Source organism: Clytia hemisphaerica, unplaced genomic scaffold, assembly GCF_902728285.1.
Source record: "Clytia hemisphaerica strain Z4C2 unplaced genomic scaffold, Clytia hemisphaerica genome assembly, whole genome shotgun sequence".
NCBI lineage: Eukaryota > Metazoa > Cnidaria > Hydrozoa > Leptothecata > Clytiidae > Clytia > Clytia hemisphaerica.
The window spans coordinates 135,298-160,123 of record NW_027103811.1 but is presented as its reverse complement, the minus strand read 5'-3'; the positions used below and the strand labels follow the sequence as shown (position 1 = coordinate 160,123).

At 35.2% G+C, this 24,826-nt stretch overlaps 1 protein-coding gene across 3 annotated transcripts in view; it reads left to right on the top strand.

Moving 5' to 3' along the window:
• The first annotated feature begins 1,924 nt into the window (after positions 1-1,924).
• LOC136806564 (AP-3 complex subunit beta-1-like) overlaps positions 1,925-24,826 on the top strand; it is a 37,521-nt gene continuing 14,619 nt past the window's right edge. For 2 of the 3 annotated variants that reach the window (XM_067063150.1, XM_067063151.1), the window contains exons 1-10: positions 1,925-2,001; positions 2,758-2,832; positions 3,573-3,668; positions 4,729-4,889; positions 5,236-5,302; positions 5,439-5,627; positions 5,996-6,166; positions 6,734-6,831; positions 14,118-14,172; positions 14,594-14,665. In XM_067063150.1, the coding sequence (XP_066919251.1) occupies positions 1,945-2,001; positions 2,758-2,832; positions 3,573-3,668; positions 4,729-4,889; positions 5,236-5,302; positions 5,439-5,627; positions 5,996-6,166; positions 6,734-6,831; positions 14,118-14,172; positions 14,594-14,665 (1,041 nt within the window). In that variant the 5' untranslated portion in view covers positions 1,925-1,944. The remainder of the gene's footprint in view (positions 2,002-2,757; positions 2,833-3,572; positions 3,669-4,728; positions 4,890-5,235; positions 5,303-5,438; positions 5,628-5,995; positions 6,167-6,733; positions 6,832-14,117; positions 14,173-14,593; positions 14,666-24,826) is intronic. The other variant, XM_067063152.1, reaches the window with a different exon arrangement.

Here is a 24,826-nt window from a genome sequence, read left to right as displayed (position 1 = left end):
ATGCTGCCTCTTTCAGTGAACTCTTCAACATTTTTATTTTCCAGCCTGGGAAAATTGGAATTTAAGAGTTCTAAAAAAACTATTGTTGCAAACATATTTGCACTAATTTATACATACTATTTATGCTTTTTGTGCTTTTTGAAACAAGTTCTTTAAATAGAAACCCCTTCCTTATTTTGAAAATATTAAAAAAGATCCCTCCTTATTTTGGTGGAGGAAGAAGCCATGTGCGGTGGTAAATACAACAACAGTAACAACAAATAGCTGCACAAATTTATTGTATGGTCAGACTTTGTGCCTATGTTTTAATTTCTTTCTTCTTGTCAAGCTGACAGGTGACTCTAGAGTGGCAGGAGATTCTTACTCAAGGTACCGCACATCTGATCTCAGACTTCGGTCTTTAGCTTATCACTTCTTTTTGTGTCTTGTGCATTCCTCTTGTTTTTTTGGACCAACCGCCGGGTGCCCCGGTGGAGGTTCTATAAATTAACCCATGTCCGTTCGTTCGTCCGTCCGTCTGTTACCAGCTTTTCTCAGGATTGGCTCATTAGTTTTTTCTGATTTTTTGCACAATGATGCAAAATGGCAATGCCCAGAACGTGACGGAGCCCGATTTTTGAAAAAAAATTTATTTGGGCAAATTTGGGCCAAAAACTACCTAAAAATAGGGTTTTTTGGACTTTGTGCAAAATCCTGTCATTACTTTTTTCTGATTTTTTGTACAAAGATGGAGGGCAAGATTCTCTAAAGAATGGCTGAAGTGGGTTTTCCCGAAAAATTCTTATTCGCCTTAAAAAACGGATTTTCGTATTTTGGGGGAAATTCCCTTTAACCAAATAGGAAAATATAGCTTTTCTCAATGTTGACTCGTTATTTTTTTCTGATTTTTTACACAATGATGCAAAATGGCAATGCCTAAAATGTGTCGGAGCCCGATTTTCGAAAAAAAATATATTTGGGCAAATTTGGGCCAAAAACTGCCTAAAAATAGGGTTTTTTGGACTTTGTGCAAAATTCTGTCATTACTTTTTTCTGATTTTTTGTACAAAGATGGAGGGCAAGTTTCTCTAAAGAATGGCTGAAGTGGTTTTTCCCGGAAAATTCTTATTCGCCTTAAAAAACGGATTTTCGTATTTTGGGGAAATTCCCTTTAACCAAATAAGAAAATATAGCTTTTCTCAATGTTGACTCATAATTTTTTTCTGATTTTTTGCACAATGAAGCAAAATGACAATGCCCAAAATGTGACGGAATTTTACAGCTTAAAAGGTTTTTTGGGTCTGAATGGTGATTTTCGTATTTGGGGACATTCCTTTTTACCATTTTACATTATTCAACACACAAGCTTTATTTTTCCATTCTGAATTTTTGTACAATCATTGTCACTTTTTTCTTATTTTCATCTGATGTTAATCATTAGGTAGGTCCATTCAGCATGTTGCTTGTTATGTTTGTTTTTTTGTTTGTTTTTTTGTTTGTTTTTTCTTTCTTCCAAAATGTATATTGGGTTTTGGTTACAGATTGCCATGGTTAGTCGCTAGTTTTTATTTTCTTCAGTGCATATAACTTCAAATAAACTTATAAAATAAGCAATAAACTTTCTCCCACATACCATCTCCTGAAATATTGGACTTTTTTGAGATTTTCTCCCAAACGTGTTATGCGTAAGTCAAATCACATACTTCAAAGAACCTCTAAATTTCCAAGTACAGGAAGACCAAAATCAAAATGGTGGCTGAGCCCATTCTTTAATTGTGTCTCTTATGTCAATGGTTAGTTGCCTTTGGAGAATATTCATTACTTCAATGCAAATTAGTTTGAAAAGGTAAAAATAAGATAATCTTCAAACATGAATTCTGGTCAACTATTATAGTGCTTCACCCATTCGAATGAAAAATTTATTCAAATTATTTATTCTTGTATAGAAATGATGATCTCAAAACTATGCTGGACAGCTCCAAAGATTCACAGAAATTGGATGCCATGAAAAAGATAGTGGGAGTAAGTATTAACATATAGAACTTACTTCTAAACAAGCTTAATTTTTGATAATTTTTGCTGACACTGAATATCATGAAAAAGAGAGCACTCAACAAAAGAATATGTAACTTAGAAGCTTCATTTTGTAATAATATTTTATTTTATTTAATATTTAAAACGTTTCTGTCTTCATCCAAAGACCATCATCAGTTAAAAAACAAGTAAGAAAGTTATGTACACATATTTATATCAGAGTCGCTACAAGTAGAATGAAAAAGAATGTTAATGCGCTATTACGTACAATAATAAACGCACGTTTTTCTTCTCATTCTATTTGTAATTGTAGGATAATAAAAGTAATAAAATTGTCAATAAATGTGTTAAAATATGTTACAATAATAATCAACAAAAGAACTATTTTAAGAATCATTCAGTCTATCAAAAGGATTTTGTCAACCCTCAAGCCACTAGTAATTGACCTTAAAATTTTGGAAATTTTCAGTTTATTTTTTAGTATTCAAATGTATTCTGATATGCCCTTTTGGAACTCACAACGAGCCATGAAAATAAGATCAAAGCTTTGTTTTGACACGTTAGAAAAATTCACTGATAAAAATCTTTAATCACTTTTTTTGCATTGTAAAGAAATTTTTCAGGTTTGACTATGTGTCATTTCTTCTATTTTTAAGAAAAATTTGATTTCCTGCATAACCTTGAAAATACCTAAAAGACTTATATGTCACTCATAACGATGGACTGTTCTCTTTTACTTCTTAGACTATGGCATCTGGTAAAGATGTCTCTGATATGTTTCCTGGAGTTGTAAAGAATGTTGTCTCCAAAAATATTGAGGTAAGTTAAATATATTTTAGATAATATTTTATGAAAAACATAATGTGACTCCCAAAGCGATTTAAAGTAGCTGAAAATTGGACGGGTTTTTGTACTGTAGTTTACAAGGTACAAATTTTTGTTTTAAGACACTCTAAAAAATCTGATGTTGAATCGTTCTGGTTGCTCTAAGACGCTCATGGCTGCTAATAAGACCAATTCTTGCTGTTTAAATCTGTCCTGGCCGTTCATTAGTGTGTTTTAAAATAACAACTACATAAAAAGATTTTATGAAAGGATATTAACAGGTCAAGGCTAGTCTGGGACGGGACAATTCCAAATGGCCGCTTAATTAGCTGGACTCTTAGCAGCCCTTTGCTAAAGTTTTTACCAGCCATTTCCTGGCCCTTAAAAGACTGACTACAGACCGTTTCAATTTTCAGGTACTTAAAATCACTTGGGGAGTCACATATTGGGTTAATAATTTTATGAGGACTTTTAAAAAAGGTTAAAAGTTAAAGATTAATCACAAATAAGTTTTATGTCTTTTAAGTACCAGTGAATGGCTGGTAAAGATTTAACAATTAACCAAAATTTGATTGTTTTAGATCACTATTAAAACCTTACTAAGACTGGTCCTATCTGTAGGTTATTTTTATTACATTATGTCTTAGTAGCTAATTTAGTGAAACTATTTTACTTGTCATAAAATTGAAAAAAACTTGGTTTGTTATTCCACTTTGTTTATCATTCTTTTTAAGATTAAAAAGCTAGTGTATGTTTATCTGGTCAGATATGCTGAAGAGCAACAGGATCTTGCCTTGTTATCCATCGCAACTTTCCAAAGAGGGTTAAAGGTAAATAAATACTTTATTTCTGTTTTATTTTTATTTTCATACAATGTTCATTCATTAATCTAGAAATTTAAAATTCATTCATTAATCTAAAAAACTGATTATAGTAACTTTTTTTTTTTTTTTTTTCTTTATTGAAACAAAGACACGTGTACACTACGAACATATATTACAAAACATTACTTAAACATAAAATATAGTCCCTCCCCCCGCTAGGAACTAACGTTATATCGCCAGAGGTACTAGACTATGTAAAAAATAAATAAATAAGTAAAGTAGATAGTAACTACAGGGAGATTAAGAAAAACTGCACCCCTAGAATTTTTCTGTTTATTGTATTTCCCTTAACTCTTCAAATCTCATAGATTTGGAGCTTTCGTGTGAAATTGGAGGTTTAAAAAGATCAAATATTTATTAGAATAATAAGTCCCCATAAAATTGAAGTCGCTGCGCGCTTGCTAGGCCTGTAGATTTAGAACAACGTTTCTGGCGTCAAAAATTTGAGTAGATTTGAGTATCAGGGTGTTTTCTAGAGTCCCCCGAGAGACCCTGAATGGGTCCTCAAAGGCAAAGAGGCTCTGTAAGGCTAGTTGTCTAAGAAAGTCTAGGAAAAACCACGACTGTTGGCCAAAAGGGCTAAATTTTGTACTCAAACAGATGTTGGTGGACACTTTTTATTGCCGATTATGTATTGATCTGGTAGGGTTTTGTACCCAAACTTACAAAAACAAGTTTCTTCGATATGTTGTTTATAATAGTCTGTGATTTTATTTCCTTCGATAGGAACTATTTTGACAATGTTGTGTTTAATTGTGCTTAACAATGAAATTCTATTGGTTATGATAATATTTTTCTTAATTTCGCAACTTTAGGACCCACACCTAAATTCTTAGGGGCTACCTATAGAACATGTTAAGACATCTTTGGTGTAATTCGTTGGTTTTTTTTTTGCCTCATTAAAATCAGTTTTCGATCATTTGCTTCATCAAGACCTCATTCTCTCATCTATAAATCCTAGTGATCTAGTTGTACTGCACTACTACTTGATTGATCTTGATTTCAGGACCCAAACCAACTGATCAGAGCCAGTGCCTTGAGAGTGTTATCAAGTATAAGAGTTCCAATGATTGTACCAATTATGATGTTGTCTTTGAAAGAAGCGGTCAGTGACATGTCTCCATATGTCAGAAAAACTGCCGCAAATGCCATTCCAAAACTTTACAGGTACATGATATCATACTTCTTATACTTTTTGAATACCTTAAAGGGGCGCAAAATTTAATGGATTAAGGTATTGAAATGACTGACCTTTATATATCCCTGGACCAAGCTATATCCGCCATCTTTGATTGAAGTTTTTTTGAAAGTTGGGGCGCTACATCATTAGTGTACAAGTGAAAATAAATCTAGCACTCTCTCCCCGTGGGTACCAATTTAAAAAAACTCTTGATCATAACATTTTGCTTGGCCGGCATTGAGTGAATTGGTCCAGGGATATATAAAGGTCAGTGATTGAAATCCACAATTTATCTAGAAACAAAGATTTTAACCAGAACATTTTTATTTTTAGTTTGGATCCTGAACAGAAAGATGCACTTGTTGAAATTATTGAGAAACTGCTGCAAGATAAAACCACGGTGAGTGTGAAACATTCTTATATTTTTCCATAACATTTGAACATCAAATTTTGATAAAGGTGTTGTCTTGCTCTTGAAACTCAGCCAGTACCTAACTTAATTGTCATCATAATATGATCAGTAAACCTCTTTTCAGCTTGTCGCAGGTAGCACTGTTATTGCTTTTGAAGAAGTCTGCCCAGAAAGAATTGATCTAGTTCACAAAAACTATCGCAAACTTTGCAATATGTTAATCGATATTGATGAATGGGGTCAAGTTGCTGTCATAAATATGCTGGTTCGATACGCAAGAACCCAATTCTTGAACCCTAACAAGAATCTTCAGGTACATGATATTTAAAACAAGGCAGTTTTATTTCATTTCCAAATTATTGATCCATGAAATGCCATACTAATCTTTGAATTGATGAAACGTTTCTAGAAAGTTCTTCGTTTGACAATTGACGTTTTTTTCTGGAGAAAGCAAAAAGTTTGGGTTTAAGATTTTTTTACAATGTCAAATAGTTATTATACAATACATTATCCTCTAGATTATTTTCCATTTCTCACATCATCCTTTTTAATGAAACTTTAATATGATCATAAAGTATATTTGTTTATGGTGTACACTGACCCTTGAATTTCGGAGGTAAAAATGTAATTATACTAAAAGGTAATGATATCCAAAATGTTGTTTAAACCTTCACACCATAGGAAGCTGGTAAAGAGAAAGAGAATTTTTATCCCAGTTCTGAATCTGAGAAAAGTGACGAGGAAGACTCTGAGGATGAAGAAGTGAAGAAAGCCAAACAATACATCATGGATGCTGATCACCGATTACTCCTCAGATCCTGTCAACCTCTGTTGCAAAGTCGAAACTCAGCAGTAAGATTTTGATATCTTTTTTAATATTTCGACCGTAGCCGCCTGGACATTTTTTGTCCGTTTTACGACCTTAAAATCGTCCCTAAGCGTACCTAAAGACAATAGAAAGAATGTTAAAAGATGTTTTTTTTTGTAAATTATTTAATAAAGTTACACGCGCCTGACCGCGCGACAACGGTCGAAAAGGTGTATCGAATATAGATTTTTAGCTCATATTAGCTCTGGGAATGTCAATTAAAAATGTAGGATAAAGGGATATTGTAGTTCTCCTAGATGGGAACCTTACATGCATTGTATACATTACAAGTGAACAAAATCCCAAAGGTGTCGTGGAAAATTCTCAGAAGAACAATATTCTCTGAAGTGAAATGCAGCCTATGCCTGAACAATAAAATGCTATCAGTATAGCACAGCTAGGGGCACGTGAATGATATCTGATACCATGATGGGGGTTTAGATAACTTGCGGCAATAAACAAAGCAACATCTTTTCTGTACTGCAGTCTGTACTAACTAATAAAAAATGGGCAAATTTATCAAAGTTTGTTTTTGTATTATTCCTTTTTAGGTTGTGATGGCTGTAGCCAAAGTGTACCACCATGTGGCTCCCAAAAATGAGATTGGTGTATGTGTTCGTGCTCTTGTGAGGCTTTTGAGAAGCCATTTGTAAGTTTTATTACTATAGTCTCCTTCAAGGCTTTGCTTCTGTTCTGTTTCAAAACTCTGCTCATACAGTAAACTTTCGCTTATTCCAACTTAGATTTTCAAATCTTTCTATAATTCCAACGTTTTTTTTTAGTCTTCATCAGGGAGAAACCTTTCTTAAAATACTTTCTATAATTCGAATCTCACTGCAATTTGAACAATATTCCCCGTTCGATGTCGTATTAAAGAGACCGTCAACTGTATTTTTATGCTTTCAATTGCATATTGTGATTCCTGTACTTTTTGTTTTAAATATAAGTTGCTTGGCATAGTTTCTCCCTCATCCTTTCTGCTGGTGGGGGGGGGGGTTGATTTGTTTCAAAAGATTTTCCAAAAGGAAAAAAGCACCCCCCCCCTCCGTGCAAAAGGAAAAATGGAAATCCAGGGGAGATTTCAAAAAGGTGCAACACAATTCTTCTGGGGGGGGGGGAAGAACTTTTCAACTTAGTTGTGAAAAGGGGTTGTGGGAAAAGGATTTTTTCATTTTCAGGGGGGGATTTGACAACCGAGCAGTCTAAAATTTCTAGGGGGAAATGACCCAGGAGGAAACTATGCATTGGTTCTTTTTGGACCTACCCCGGTGGAGGTCCTATAAATTAACCTTTGTCCGTTCGTCTGTTCGTCCGTTCGTTCGTTCGTTATTAGTTTTCCTCATGATTGGCTCGTTAATTTTTTCTGATTTTTTGCACAAAGATGCATAACTATAAACCCTCGAATGTGACGGAGCCCGATTTTCAAAAAAAAATTTGTTTGGGCAAATTTGGGCCAAAAAACGGCTAAAAACGGTTTTTTTGGAATTTGTGAAAAATTAGGTCGTTAATTTTTTCTGATTTTTTGCATGAAAGTAGGGTACCATCGTAGGTAAAAGATGGCTTAAGCAGATTTTAGCAAAAAAATTTTGTTGGCTCAAAAAACGCATGTTTATCTATAAGAATCACTATTAATAAGCATACATCAATGTTCTTAGTCAAATTACTCAATTTTTTTATGAGATAGATGTTTTTTTTGCTCAGGAGGGCTTAATTTTAAAGAATATGTGTGTTTCGACATGAAATTTTGGTTGCTTGGCGTGTTTTTATAGAATAACTGGCCAAAATCCATATTTTTTTATAATCACATTATCAATTACTTAGGTATTAGCTTTTCTCGAGATTGGCTCTTTCATTCTTTATGATTTTTTGAACAAAGATGCATAACTATAAACCCTCGAGTGTGACGGAGCCAGATTTTCTAAGAAAAAAATTTGGGAGGCAAATTTGGGCCAAAAAACAGCTAAAAAATGGGTTTTTTGAAAAATTGGATCATTACTTTTTTCTGATTTTTTGCAGGAAGGTAGGGTACCATCATAGGTAAAAGATGGTTCAAGCAGATTTTTGCAGAAAAAATTTGTTGGCTCAAAAAACGCATGTTTATCTATAAGAATCACTATTAATAAGCATACATCAATGTTCTTAGTCAAATTACTCGATATTTTTATTTATGCATCTCGAGAAGAGTGTATTTACTACACATTCAAAGCTGACAGTGTCCATTTTTCAAACTTCAGCGGCACCTCCCCGTTGGCCGTCAAGATCCCCCGGGACCCAAGCATATACCTTAAATAAAAGAATAAAAAATATCAAAATGAACAGAGCGGAACTGTCACTTATTAGTGATTATGTTACCAACGACAATGAATTTGATTTGTGTTTGTTTTGCTGTTGTGATTTCTTGGTAGCCGTCAAGTTATTCTGTCTCGTTGAGTTTGACACTGGCCCCCACTATATGGCCTTTTTGGCGAAGACGACAAACGAAGTTGGAAGGAATTTGATGTTTTTTTCGTTCGGCCTGTGGACAGCCGTAGTATGATCCGGCTTGATGAATGATGGGGACGTCTACCTATGTTTCCAAGTTGACAATATTCTGTTTCACTAGTTTTTTGACGTGGTTGTACAAGAAAAAAGCTATGTTTACGCTGATGGTAAACACGTAGGTGCGACCGATGTACATAAGAACCTTTCTGGCAGATCTGGACAACATTGTCGCGCCAGGTTTTGATCCTACGAGAATGTAGACACCAATGTGTAGAAGCATTGGGATGCACGAAAAGGTGGTCAGAAACAGTGTTGTCTTTTGCAACTTTTTTTATGGTTAGCATGGTACGTCGTGATGATGTCGTCAAGGCAACGGTGGACGTCTGATGAACAATGACTTTGTATGCTTTCCAAGCCAGTACCAATGACCATACATTCATTCCAATTGCAAAGATAATGCCAAACAGAATGACGATTTTTGATTCTAATGCCACCGCCAACACGGGCTCGCCAGCAGATGCTATCGCCAGAGCAATAAAGATTTTAATCCTTCTTTTGTTTTGCTTTTTCTTTTCGTCGGGCGTTTCGATTTTGCGAATACTTCGAATCAACTGAACGTTGATTTGCATAATGGTCATCAATGAAGCTACAGAAAACTTTGTGGTGAAGCTGTGGAAAGTATAATTGGTCTTGATGAATAGACACCGATCATCGGCGATCGTTTTATCTTTGATGACATAGTTCGGAAGGGGGTCACTACCCCCCCTACCCTAGAGCTACCCCCCCTACCCTAGGTTCTTCCCCCTTTTAAAATTTGATGCTACCCCCCTCAAAATTTTAAAATCCTACCATAATTCTACCGGTGAAAAAGCAAGAACATTCAGTGTAAATAAGCAAATAATTAGGAAATCTGAATTTTGAAAATTCTAAACAAAAGAAAATAGAACACACTGCATTGCGAAAAAAATAGAATCATTTTGAATCGAATGTTTCAAACATACTAAACAATTAATAAAGAAGACGTTGCATTGTAAATTAAAAATAAAACTTCTAATTTGGGAAAACACAAAAAAAAACATACCACTGACATCTTACCCACCCCCCTTTCTAGATGAACCCCCCCCCCTTTCTGAAAACTTCCCCCTTTCTAGAAAAAATTCTCTTACCCCCCCCCTTTCTGAGATTTTCTGAACATCGCTACCCCCCCCCCCGCTAGCTACCCCCCACCCCCCCCCCCCCTTTATAAAGGGGGGGGTGCGAACTATGGATGATTGCGCTGATGATGAAATTTATCATGAGTACACAGTTAGTTAGAAAGAAGATCACGAAAAACTTGGCCGTCAATGTTTTATATTTCTTTCGGACCAATATCAAGGCAATAGTCACCAATAAGAGTGCCAGAGTCGTGACGTAGTAAACCAAGAAGAATGCATTATCGTCCCAGTTTTCATCGAATTTTAAGAAGCATGGTTCTTCTTTTGTCACTATTGTAGCATTTCTTTTGCGCGGCATTACTGTTACATTTCTAGAAGACGCCATCCTAAATAGTATGCTTATATAAGTGTCTCGCCTTTTAATGGACGCATTTCTTATTGTTGTAATTTCTCTTTCTTCCCTCAAGCTATTGACTGGTGCTACTTAACAAGGTATTAAAGGAAGAAGAGGTGTTTTTTTGTGTTTTTTTTTTATTGCCGGGGGCTTAAAAATGTTTTTTTTTAATCTGAGAAACTTACACTTACTAACAGATACTACTTACGAACCCCTGCAAAGCACTAAGTAATATCGCCAGGGGTTCTAAGCTATAAAATGAAAGAAAAACTTAAGGGAAAAACCATCACTAAAAGGAGAGAAAAATTGAACTAAGATATGGAACCACTAAACCTCTCAGAGTCAAGAAAAAATTCAATGGCAAGATTAATTATTTTAGAGTTTTTGGACATACCTGGAGGTCCTATAAATTAACCTTTGTTCGTCCGTCCGTCCGTCCGTCTGTTACCAGCTTTTCTCGAGATTGGCTCATTAGTAGACTTTTTCCTTATAATTGGTTGTTTTTTCATTCAAAAACATTATTAATAGCAATGCCCACCATCAAGCATGATTCAATTATCAATAAAACTGACTTTTAAAGCCGGAACTATTAAAGAATCACCGGAACAACCTATTTTCGCCGGAAAGACAGTATTTCTTGAATTTCTCGAGCTGTACTTTATATTTTTTCATGAAATTTTGCACACTGATGCAAAATGACAATACCTAAAATGTTACGGAGCCCGATTTTCGAAAAACATTTTTTTCGGCCGAAAATGCCGGAAATATGCCGGAAAAACCGGTTTTTTGACATTTTCTCGAATTTTCATCCTTAGTTTTTTCTGATTTTTTGCAGAGAGACGCGTATTCGCAATGCTCAAAACATGACAGAGTTCGATTTTTTTAGAAAAGTTTTTTTCCGGCCGAAATGCCGGAAATATGCCGGAAATCGCCGATTTTGCCGATTTTGCAGATTTTCATTGGGCTTTTTCCTAACATTTCTTTGTTTTTTCTCAAAAGAAAAACATCATTGATAGCAATTCCCACCGTCATCAATCATGATTCGATTGTCAATAAAACTGATCTTTTTTTCTCAAAGAAGAAAATGTCACTGTGGAGCGCGATGGTTTGAGTTTTCTAGAAACCTTATTTATTAAGCTGTATATTTTTCTGAAAGTGGATTGTTTTTATAAAGAAAATCGTTTAATAGTTTTTTTTAGCTTTTTCAATAGGGTTGATAATTTCTCCCAATAGACATGCTTTCATTATATATTTTTTATATATTGTCCAGTTATGTCTTATGTGTTTCATCAGGGATATGTTATAGCGGAGTGTTTTGTTTTTATAAGAAAAATGAAGCAGACAAAATATTCATGCAGTACGTTTGCATATATTTTGCAATGATGTTCCCGCTTTTCATCAAAATAATATTTGCAAAAGATACCCCAAAAGCTTTTTTGTGAATGAAATCTGATTTTATGAGCGTGTGTTCTGAATTTGAGAAGCTTTAAAAATTTTCTCTTTAAAAATTTCGGATGTAAATATTTTGACAAATATTGTTTCAATTGACTTGAAATTTTTTCCATAATCAGACATGACTTGCTATCTGAAAATATCAGTTAGAAAGTGAGGCACCCCGCGGTGTAGCGCAGTATTTCAAATGAAAAAGAGCTATTTATAATCTTACAGAAGAAATTTCTTATAACTTTACTAATGAAAACAATGTTTTTCATTTTTTTAAATTGTCATTCACCAATGTTTTACAGACCCTCTGGATAATTAAAAGTTTTTAATCGTGAACAATAAATGCAGCAGCAGAATCATTGGCTAAAAAAAAAACCAAATTTCACGAATTTGTAATTAAAAAAGTTTAATTTCATATCAAATTTTAATGTCAGGGACAGAGATAGAACAAGGCTTTTTCAAATATGCGTTATCCAGCTCCGCTATAACATATCCCTGGTTTCATTGTTTCAATGTTCATTGATTAGTTTTGATAACCAGGTAGGTCCATAAAAGTATCACTTGTTATATTGAAAGGTAATGCTGGATCACAGTACAACAAAAGGCTGAGGACCTTAGGAGGCCTTAGGAGGGCTAAGTGGATAAATATTTATGTCTAGGTTCTGAAGTTTGTCGAACAAAAGGTTTCTTGCCTGAGAGTAAATAGAGCAGTGCAAAAGAAAGTGTTGAGAGTTTTGTACTGTTAATTTCTTACATCTGCACCTTAGTTTCCTAAATTCTCACCTTAATCCCCCCTAAATCAAGTTATTTTTGATCACTCAAGCGTTTTTCCTACCACAGTTATAAAATAAAGGACTAAGGCGAATCAGATTGTGATATTCTCATGAATTTCATGGAAAAATAACGTCTGTGTACACAGTATGTGGCCCCCAAAACGTCGATCAAATCAAAAAATTTCTCTCAAATCTAGAGGAAAAGACGTTTCACAAAATTTTTTGCTGCATAAAAAACTTTAACATCTTTACTTTATTTCCAAGAAGTTCTTTTTCAAAATTTTCAATTTCATCAATATTTTTCAATCGCTTAAAGATAGGTAGCTTTTTTCTAATGGCCCCCAAAACGGAGGTTTGGAACTTTAGCAATTTCTCGAGATATCTTCAAGATATGCTTACAAAATTTTGACCATAGTTTTGAAATGTGATTTAGAGGGTTATTATTAAGCCCAGTGGTGATACGGGGTGAAACTATGAACATATTTGTGTTTTCCCTTAAATTTACGACCCAATGGATTTAAAATTTTATGATTTTTGGACCTATCCCGGCGGAGGTCCTATAAATTAAGCTGCGTTTGTTCGTCTGCTACCAACTTTTCTCAGGATTGAATCATAGGAATCTTTTGATTTTTGGTACAAAGGTGCAAAATGGTGGTGGCCAAAATGTGACGGAGCCCGATTTTCGAAAAAAAAAATTTGGGGGCAAATTTGGGCCAAAAAACGGCTAAAAAACAGGTTTTTTGGACTTTGTGAAAAATTGGATCATTAATTTTTTTTGATTTTTTGCATGAAAGCAGGGTATCATCGTAGGTAAAAGATGGCTCAAGCAGATTTTTGCAAAAAAAATTTGTTGGCTCAAAAAACACATGTTTATCTATAAGAATCACTATTATTAAGCATACATCAATGTTCTTAGTCAAATTACTCATTTTTTTATGAGGTAGATGTTTTTTTTGCTCATGAGAGCTTACTTTTAAAGAATATGTGTGTTTGGTTGCTTGGCGTGTTTTTATAGAAAAATTGGCCAAATTCAATATTTTTTATAAGCACATTATCAATTACTTAGGTATTAGCTTTTCTCGAGATTGGCTCTTTCATTCTTTATGATTTTTTGCACAAAGATGCATAACTATAAACCCTCGAATGTAACGGAGCCTGATTTTCGAAAAGAAATGTTTTTGGGGTAAATTTCAGCTACAAAACGGCCAAAAGAAGGGTTTTTTGGGCTTTGTGAAATATTAGATATATTCTGTTTTTTTGCATGAAAGTAGGTAAAAAATGGCTCAAGCTGATTTTTGCAAAAAAAATTTGTTGGCTCAAAAAACACATGTTTATCTATAAGAATCACTATTAATAAGCAAACATCAATGTTCTTAGTCAAATTACTCATTTTTTCATGAGGTAGATGTTTTTTTTGCTCACGAAGTCTTGAATATGAAAGAATAATTCAAGAGCATGAAATTTTGGTTTCTAAACGTTTTTTTATAAGACACAAACGACGAATTTTAATAGATCGTCACTATTTGTGTTCTGAATGATCACGTCGTTTAATGTCACGTCACGTAGATATCAATTATAAATATGTTAAATGCATAACTAGGTAGGTCCATAAAAGTATCACTTGTTAAGAGTATGTTTAGCCTTAATTGTTCAGATTTTTTTGTAACCTCTCGCCGCTTTCCTTTTTCAGAGAAGTTCAAACCATTGTTCTCAGTAACATTGTTACCATGTCACTACAGCACAAGGTATGAAATATTTTTGATTTTAATCATGGAAACTTTATATTAAGCTGTGGATGCACTCAACTTCCCTAAAGATCTCTGTAATTGCAATTCATGATACTTGAAATGAATACCTCGGAATTCATTGTGTGTACTTAAAGGGACATAAAAGTACTGACGAAATTTATAAACAAATCGTATGCAGCGGGATACAAAATCAAAACAAATGTCACATGTCAAAATAAAAAATAAAAACAAATATGGCTGATTTTGATTGTTTTAATTGTTTTACAAGTTTGTTTTGGACATGTGATTTTAATTGTTCTCTTTAATGACACGTGGTTATAATCGTTTTCTTTAATGACACCTGGTTTGTGCAATGTTTACATTTTACTACTTTTATGTTCCTTTAAGTATACTGATTGAAATGCTCTTCATTTTCCAGGGGTTGTTTGACCAATACATGAAATCATTCTTTGTTCACTCTGGAGATTCCAAACCTGTCAAGAAACTCAAGGTAATTAACTTAATTAAACTAAAGCAGCAAGATTGGAAAATTTAGTCGTCCCAAGAAAAAGCACTCTCTTTAATTTCGCTAATAATAAGGAACCAGTGTGACTTGGATTTTCTCTGAAAGTATCATAAAATTATCATCATGATTTCCCAAATAAGAACCAGCGTGACTTGGATTTACTCTAAAAGTATCATAAAATCACCAACATGATTTTCCAAATAAGGAACCAGCGTGACTTGGATTTACTCTAAAAGTATCATAAAATTATCATCATGATTTCCCAAATTAAGGAACCTGCGTGACTTGGATTTACTCTAAAAGTATCATAAAATTATCATCATGATTTCCCAAATAAGGAACCAGCGTGACTTGAATTTACTCTAAAAGTATCATAAAATTATCATCATGATTTCCCAAATAAGGAACCATCGTGACTTGGATTTACTTTAAAAGTATCATAAAGTTATCATCATGATTTCCCAAATAAGGAACCATCGTGACTTGGATTTACTCTAAAAGTATCATAAAATTATCATCATGATTTCCCAAATAAGGAACCAGCGTGACTTGAATTTACTCTAAAAGTATCATAAAATTATCATCATGATTTCCCAAATAAGGAACCTGCGTGACTTGGATTTACTCTAAAAGTATCATAAAGTTATCATCATGATTTCCCAAATAAGGAACCAGCGTGACTTGGATTTACTCTAAAAGTATCATAAAGTTATCATCATGATTTCCCAAATAAGGAACCAGCTTGACTTGGATTTACTCTAAAAGTATCATAAAATTATCATCATGATTTCCCAAATAAGGAACCATCGTGACTTGGATTTACTCTAAAAGTATCATAAAGTTATCATCATGATTTCCCAAATAAGGAACCATCGTGACTTGGATTTACTTTAAAAGTATCATAAAATTATCATCATGATTTCCCAAATAAGGAACCTGCGTGACTTGGATTTACTCTAAAAGTATCATAAAGTTATCATCATGATTTCCCAAATAAGGAACCAGCGTGACTTGGATTTACTCTAAAAGTATCATAAAGTTATCATCATGATTTCCCAAATAAGGAACCAGCGTGACTTGGATTTACTCTAAAAGTATCATAAAATTATCATCATGATTTCCCAAATAAGGAACCATCGTGACTTGGATTTACTCTAAAAGTATCATAAAGTTATCATCATGATTTCCCAAATAAGGAACCTGCGTGACTTGGATTTACTCTAAAAGTATCATAAAGTTATCATCATGATTTCCCAAATAAGGAACCTGCGTGACTTGGATTTACTCTAAAAGTATCATAAAATCACCAACATGATTTTCCAAATAAGGAACCAGCGTGACTTGGATTTACTCTAAAAGTATCATAAAGTTATCATCATGATTTCCCAAATAAGGAACCAGCGTGACTTGGATTTACTCTAAAAGTATCATAAAGTTATCATCATGATTTCCCAAATAAGGAACCAGCGTGACTTGGATTTACTCTAAAAGTATCATAAAATTATCATCATGATTTCCCAAATAAGGAACCATCGTGACTTGGATTTACACTAAAAGTATCATAAAGTTATCATCATGATTTCCCAAATAAGGAACCTGCGTGACTTGGATTTACTCTAAAAGTATCATAAAGTTATCATCATGATTTCCCAAATAAGGAACCTGCGTGACTTGGATTTACTCTAAAAGTATCATAAAATCACCAACATGATTTTCCAAATAAGGAACCAGCGTGACTTGGATTTACTCTAAAAGTATCATAAAGTTATCATCATGATTTCCCAAATAAGGAACCTGCGTGACTTAGATTTACTTGGATTAACATTTGTTTTACAATAGATTTTTCCGACAGCTGTGTCAAACTATTCTAAACCATCTATAAAAGAACTGTCAATGTGGTCACTGTCGAAAAAAAACAACAATTTATACTATGAAATCTTTCAAATGACTTTATCTTTAAAGCTCGTGATCCGCTTAGTTTTTTTGGTCGCCCAACAACGCGCACAGCTCGAGCGTTTTGGTCGCTGAGCGCTTTTATACTTCCATTGAAAATTAGAAAAAAGTTGCACGTAAGAGAAAATCAAAACAAAAACAATTGTACATGATTAAGATAAACACACAATTAGTATGTTTTTACCTTCTCGCTACTTCAAAAAGAACAGTAGAAGAGACGCAAAGATTTGCGCAAAAAGTTGAAATTTTTCAACTTTCAAAAAAGCTCACGCCGTTCATTGCGACAAGCCTTGAAGGCTTAATTTATGCAATTTATGCAATAATCGAGCCGTGCGCGTTGTTCGGCGATCAAAAAGTGGACCACGAGGTCAAAAAAAAAATTAATTGAATTCTTCAATTATCAGAAAGATCTTCTAATTTTCTGAAAATTTATTATTAGATAAATTTATTTTTATTTTATACTCAAAAAGGTGTATAGACCCTTAAACGCCGCTACCCACTCAGCATTTTATGGTCGGCGAACAAGGTGTACGGCTGGGAGTTTCTAAACATCGACCAGAAATGGCGACCACGACCGGCGACCAGATAAATTTGGATTATCGAGTTTATCTGGTCTCTCCACCGTAGAGAATGTTTAAATCAAGTCCTCAGAATACTAAAAAGTGACCTTTGAAGTAACCAGTCATTTTCTTGACAAAGTGACACTATTTGACAAAAATATTGACAGGGTCATTAAGTACGATGTCTGTAAGTTTTGTTACACCGAATATTTTAATTATACTGAATGATATGCCTTTAGTATAAATAGATATAACTTGTCAGTAGGAAAAAATTGGGAAAGCCCATTTATTATATTCAAATTATTCTATTGTCTTTATGCTGGCAAAATGAGTAATTTCGACAGAAATAATAATGTGATGATGAAATATAAAGCTTCTCAAACCTATTTCAAAAAAGTTTGTGCCAGGATAGAAATCGACACCATAATCAAGCTCCAAGAGCGTCGAAATTGTTGTTTTACGTATTTAGCACGTGGCTCTAAATAGATGAGAGTAGAGACAGGGGTGAGCTTACTCTTCAATATGATATATATATATATATATTCAAATGGTTAGGAGAGACACTCTACGTTGGAGAAAGGGAAAAAACTCGATAACCCAAATTTATCTGGTCGCTGGTCATGGTCGCTGGTCGTTTTCGTCATTTCTGGTCGACGTTTATAAACTCCCCGCACGACTCGGGCGCTTTGGTCGCTGAACGCTTTTCTCATTCCACTGATCCAAAATAGAAAAATCATTATTTTATGAGAGACTTTTTTTTTTACCAAAGGCAAAAATATTAGTCAACTGGACCAAGTGATGATGGTTAATTGACAGTTGTAAATAAATCTCGAGGGCAAAACGGGGCCCAGTGACTTATAACTTGTGATCCAAAGGAAGATATGAAAAAATCTAAGATGATATTTGAAATCAAGTGACGTTTGAAGCCAACAACTTTTGGACCTACCTGGAGGTCCTATAAATTAACCTTTGTCCGTCCGTCTGTCCGTCCGTTAGTTACCAGCTTTTCTCGAGATTGTTTTTTTCTGATTTTTTGCACAATGATGCAAAATGGCAATGTCCAAAATGTGACGGAGCCCGATTTTCGAAAAAAAACAACAACTTTTGGACCTACCTGGAGGTCCTATAAATTAACCTTTGTCCGTCCGTCTGTCCGTCCGTCCGTCCGTCCGTCCGTTAGTTACCAGCTTTTCTCGAGATTGTTTTTTTCTGATTTTTTGCACAATGATGCAAAATGGCAATGCCCAAAATGTGACGGAGCCCGATTTTCGAAAAAAAAATTTTTCCGGCCGAAAATGGCGGAAATATGTAATAAGTTTGTAAATTTATTAGTATTATTATTAATGTATTAGTTTTATAAATTAAAGTTGTAAATAGTTTTTTCTGATTTTTTGCTCAAAGATGCGTATTAACAATGGCCAAAACATGGCCTAGTCCGATTCTTGAGAAAAAAAATTTTCCGGCCGGAAATATGCCGGAAATCGCCGTTTTTCTGGATTTTCATTGGAATTTTTCCATATACTTGGTTGTTTTTTCATTCAAAAACATTATTAATAGCAATGCCCACCATCAAGCATGTTTCAATTTTCAATAAAATTGATTTTTGAAGCCGGAAATTTTTAAAAATCGCCGGAACAGCCGATTTTCGCTGGAAAAACGGTGTTTCTTGAATTTCTTGAGCTGTACTTTATATTTTTTCATGAAATTTTGCACACTGATGCAAAATGACAATACCTAAAATGTTACGGAGCCCGATTTTCGAAAGAAAATCAATTCCGGCCGAAAATGCCGGAAATATGCCGGAAAAACTGGTTTTTTGCATTTTCTCGAGATTTTATCATAAGTTTTTTCTGACTTTTTGCTCAAAGATGCGTATTAACAATGCACAAAACATGACCGAGTCCGATTTTTGAGAAAATTTTTTTTCTGGCAGAAAATGCCTGAAATATGCTGAAAATCGCCGTTTTTCTAGATTTTCATTGGACTTTTTCCTTATAATTGGTTGTTTTTCATTCAAAAACATTATTAATAGCAATGCCCACCATCAAGCATGTTTCAATTTTCAATAGAATTGATTTTTGAAGCCGGAACTATTTTAAAAGTCGCCGGAACAACCTATTTTCGCCGGATAGACAGTATTTCTTGAATTTCTCGAGCTGTACTTTATATTTTTTTATGAAATTTTGCACACTGATGCAATATGACAATACCTAAATTGTGACGGAGCCCGATTTTCGAAAAACAATTTTTTCCGGCCGAAAATGCCGGAAATATGTCGGAAAAATCGGTTTTTTGACATTTTCCCGAATTTTAATTTTTAGTTTTTTCTGATTTTTTGCAGAAAGATGCGTATTCGCAATGCTCAAAAATTGGCCGAGTTCGATTTTTGAGAAAAATTTTTTTCCGGTTGAAAATGCCGGAAATCGCCGTTTTTGCAGATTTTCATTGGATTGTTTCTTTATATTTCTATGCTTTTCACACAAAAACATTATTCATAACAATGCTCACCATCAAGCATGATTCAATTGTCAATAAAACTGATTTTTGCAACCAGAACTTCCTATTTATTATTTCCCTACAACCCTTCCCTCTCCCCCCATCAACAATCAATGATGAATTCATTGTGTTGTGTATTTTTGCTAAACGCTATATTTTCTGACTGATTTTTTTCATTTTTCTTTTTGCATTGCTATCTAACTTTAATCATCAGGTAGGTCCATTCAGCATATTGCTTGTTAATTTTTCAAGATATATATTTCGAAACGCTAAGGTTCCATCATCAGTTTTATTCTTCGCCCCAAAAGAAGCTAATATATTTCAGGATGTAGCCATTGCAAAACCCCACTATAATGATGTAGCTGACTGATGATAGTAGGGCTCGTTGCGTCAGTAAGGATTTTTTATGCAAATTATCGTACGATCTCAATCGAACGGATTTATTCGAAATGACTAATGCATTTTCCAGCTCTTTTTAAATGAATGTCAAATTTCCGTAAATTCTTTTCCATTTTTTCGGTTGAACTAATCGAGCAAATTGAACGTAATCGACCAGCAATTGAAATTCCATTACCGAATTCAATCGAATATCAATGGAATGTTACTGCATTTTTCAGTTTCTATTGCGTTCGATTGTGTGCTATTAAGCCTTAATGGCCCGTGCAAAATTTTGCTTTTTTAGAAGAAATACTATTGTCCCGAGAATTGATTTTGATAAAGTGTAACTTTTTCATAGACTGGAGTCGTTTATAATGAGTATAATACTAAAACACTAATACTAATAATAATACAGGATTTAGTTTGTATAAACGAATGGAAGAATCCGGTGTTCTAGCCTTATAGAGATACCCCGGCTAACTACGCAAAAACTTGCGTAGCGAGAAAAAAATTTATCAAGCAACAAAAAACTCTCAAAAAAAAATCAACTCAAAATGAAAAACTTTTGACACACAAATCCACACACATTTATAATTATTAAAAAAATTAAAACTGCAATATTGGGCATACAGGAAAACTGGGAGCCGGGAGGCGGGAGGCTGAACCGGGAGTCGGGAGGCTGAAATCGAAAGTGGGAGGCGGGAGGCTGAAAACGAAAGTGGGAGGCGGGAGGCTGAAAACGAAAGTGGGAGGCGGGAGGCTGAAAACGAAAGTGGGAGGCGGGAGGCTGAAAACGAAAGTGGGAGGCGGGAGGCTGAAAACGAAAGTGGGAGGCGGGAGGCGGGAGGCTAAAACATTGAGTTTCAAGCCAGAAGGGCTAGAGGTCAATCTCTTTGGTAGGATTTGAAGCCAACAAATCCTACCAAAGTTGCGCGGCCTTGAGCGACCCGCCTGGTTTTTACACAAATGACAGATTGAAACTAAAATTTACCGCTTAATTTCGAAAAATATATCACTCGAAAACAAAGGAATTGCTAGATTCAATCCGTCATCAAAAATACGGCGCATATTTTAAGGCTTCAATTTTTCTTGCCTGAGAAAGGTTAGAGATTGACCTCTAGCCCTTCGGGCTTGAAACTCAATGGGCTAAAATCGAAAGTGGGAGGCGGGAGGCTGAAAACGAAAGTGGGAGGCGGAAGGCTAAAATCGAAAGTGGGAGGAAGTAGGCTGAAAACAAAAGTGGGAGGCGGGAGTCTGAAAACAAAAGTGAGAGGCTCATTTATAAGGCCACGCACAAACGTTTTTGGTCAAGGGATAGGTAACAAAGAGCTAAGAAAAATCAGATCATTTATTTTTTATAAACACACAATCCATCAAAAAAAATATTTCAAATAATATGTTTTGAAACCAAGTGTTTTCTCCGTTCTCTCTTTTTTCCTTTAATCCTAGGAAGCGTTTCTCTTTATAAAAATAATTTTACATAAAAATGTTTCGAAACTGCTGATGCAAGATTTAATTACAAAAAAATATAACATGATAGTTTTCGAGTGTTATATATATTTAGTGCAATCGGCTCTTGCATGTTGGAAATAATCTAAAATCATTTCTTTAAGAAGTCAATACCTTGACAGGGTAAAATTATACAAGTCATGGCAAAATAAAGGTCTCATTATAATCATTGTTCACAACCTCTTTGCATCACCTGCGTGGCCGAGTGGATAAGTCGACGAAACGGCATCTAAAGGGTCATGATTTTAGAGAGTTCGAATCCTATACGGTGCGACGAAAATTGTGTTATTTTGTCTGTTTTGTCAACATTGATCAAACTTTTTCTGATGAGCTCTTGTTGATATTTTTGAAAATTTCCGTTAAGATTTTAAGAAACAAAAATTGGGGGGGGGGGCAGTCAGGCAAATTGACCGACGTCGGTTAAGGGTATGTTTTCCAATTTATCAGAAATGCACTGTAAGGGTGGACTTTTGATAAATTCACTGTAATTGGGTGGAAATTTCAGCAAATCTGGGAAAAATTATTGCTCAAAAAATCTTGATTGCTCGAAAATCTTGATTTTTTTTACTCTAAAAGAGTTAAAAATTTGAAAAAATGCATTGTAAGGGTATGAATTTCACCGATTTTTTTCTGCACTGTAAGGGTGCGATTCTAAAAGGCAATTTGTTTGCTGCACATACCGCCAATTGGTAAACCCCCCCGAGTGTCACCTCAGCTCAATGCAGTTTGATTCAAGTACAGTATTTCAAAATGGATCAGGTTGGTTAGCGGGTGGAGAGTCAAGAGTCAAGAGTTATGACTTTATCTTATAAACACTTTTTTCAGAACCACAAGTGAAAAAAAAAGCAAAACTACGATGGCTCTGAGGGAGAATTTCCTCTCCATTTCAAATTCTCTTTTCCTTTTAAAACAAACAATAGGTTCTATTGTTTAACAAAAGGAGAAGTGAATTTCAAAAGGAGAATTATTTTTACCTTTTGTCAAAAGGAGAATTTTTTTCACTTCACCTTTTGTCAAAAGGAGAATTTTTTTCACTTCACCTTTTGTCAAAAGGAGAATTATTTTCACCTTTTGTCAAAATGAGAATTCTTTTATCGCCTGGATTTGGATTTTTAGACTAGTCGTCATGCATTTTAACCTTGAATTTTAACCTTAACCTTAATCATTTTTCCCTCCTCACTCCAAATGCGGCTAAGTCGCGATATATGGTGTGTCTGAAACTGCCGTCATTTTTCACGTCATTCTGAAAAGAACTGTCGTGCATTTGAAAAAAGTGTCGATATACATTAAAGATTTTCAGTTCATTACATTACACCCACTACGTAAAGAATAACATCACTATAATCATATAATCATATAAAAGTATATTGGACTACATTCCACAGTACATGTCATGAGCCTATAGCTGAATTTCTCTTGGCAGGCGTGGCAACTGTGGCGAGCACTTAATTGATTTCACAGCGATTGCATACGACTAAATTTCTCGGGGCAAGCGTGGCAGCTGTGGCAATCATATAATATAAGGATGACAGCGAGAGACTATGATACGACTAAATTTCTTGTGGCAAGCGTGGCAGCTGTGGCGAGCATTGAATAGTAGATTTCACAGCATTTGTGTACGGTTAAATTTCTTGTGTGGCAGCTGTGGCAATCATATAATATAAAAATCACAGCGAGAGACTATGATACGACTAAATTTCTCGTGGCAAGCGTGGCAGCTGTGGCAAGCGTTGAAGAGATTTCACAGCAATTGCGTACGACTAAATTTCTCGTGGCAAGCGTGGCAGCTGTGGCAATCATAATACATAGATCATAGTGAGACACTATGGTACGGCTAAATTTCTCGTGGCAAGCGTGGCAGCTGTGGCAATTATATAATATAAAGCTCACAGCAAGACACTATGGTACGGCTAAATTTCTTGTGGCAAGCGTGGCAGCTGTGGCAAGCGTTGAAGAGATGACGTGGCATTGCTACGACTGATTTTCTCGTGGCAAAGCGTGGCAGCTGTGGTAAGTGTTGAAGAGATTTCACAGCATTTGCGTACGACTAAATTTCTCGTGGCAAGCGTGGCAGCTGTGGCAAGCGTTGAAGATTTCACAGCATTGTGTGGTAAATTTCTCGTGGCAAGCGTGGCAGCTGTGGCAATTTCACAGCGATACTAATAATAAGCGATGACGGAGAGACGAGATACGACTAAATTTCTTGTGGCAAGCGTGGCAGCTGTGGCGAGCATTGAATAGTAGATTTCACAGCATTTGTGTACGGTTAAATTTCTTGTGGCAAGCGTGGCAGCTTTGGCAATCATATAATATAAAGATCACAGCGAGAGACTAAGATACAACTAAATTTCTCGTGGCAAACGTGGCAGCTGTGGCAAGCGTTGAAGAGATTTCACAGCATTTGTGTACGGTTAAATTTCTCGTGGCAAGCGTAGCAGCTGTGGCAAGCGTTGAAGAGATTTCACAGCGATTGCGTACGACTAAATTTCTCGGGGCAAGCGTGGCAGCTGTGGCAATCATATAATATAAGGATGACAGCGAGATACTATGATACGACTAAATTTCTTGTGGCAAGCGTGGCAGCTGTGGCGAGCATTGAATAGTAGATTTCACAGCATTTGTGTACGGTTAAATTTCTTGTGGCAAGCGTGGCAGCTGTGGCAATCATATAATATAAAGATCATAGTGAGACACCATGGTATAGCTAAATTTCTTGCGGCAAGCGAGATCTATGTATTATGATTGCCACAGCTGCCACGCTTGCCACGAGAAATTTAGTCTTACGCAATTGCTGTGAAATCTCTTCAACGCTTGCCACAGCTGCCACCCTTGCCACGAGAAATTTAGCCGTACCATAGTGTCTCACTATGATCTATGTATTATGATTGCCACAGCTGCCACGCTTGCCACGAGAAATTTAGTCGTACACAAATGCTGTGAAATCTCTACAATGCTTGCCAGCGCCACGCTTTGCCACGAGAAATTTAGCCGTACCATAGTGACTATGATCTAGCGTGCAGAGCTGCCACGCTTGCACGAGAAATTTAAAATGATGTAGACAGCCGTTTACCATAGTGTCTCACTAGATCTATGTGTTATATTGCCACGCTGCCACGCTTACCACGCTGCCACGCTTGCCACGAGAAATTTAGCTATACCATAGTGTCTCGCTGTTGTCTTTATATTTATTGATTGCCACAGCTGCCACGCTTTGCCACAAAAATTTAACCGTAACACAAATGCTGTGAAA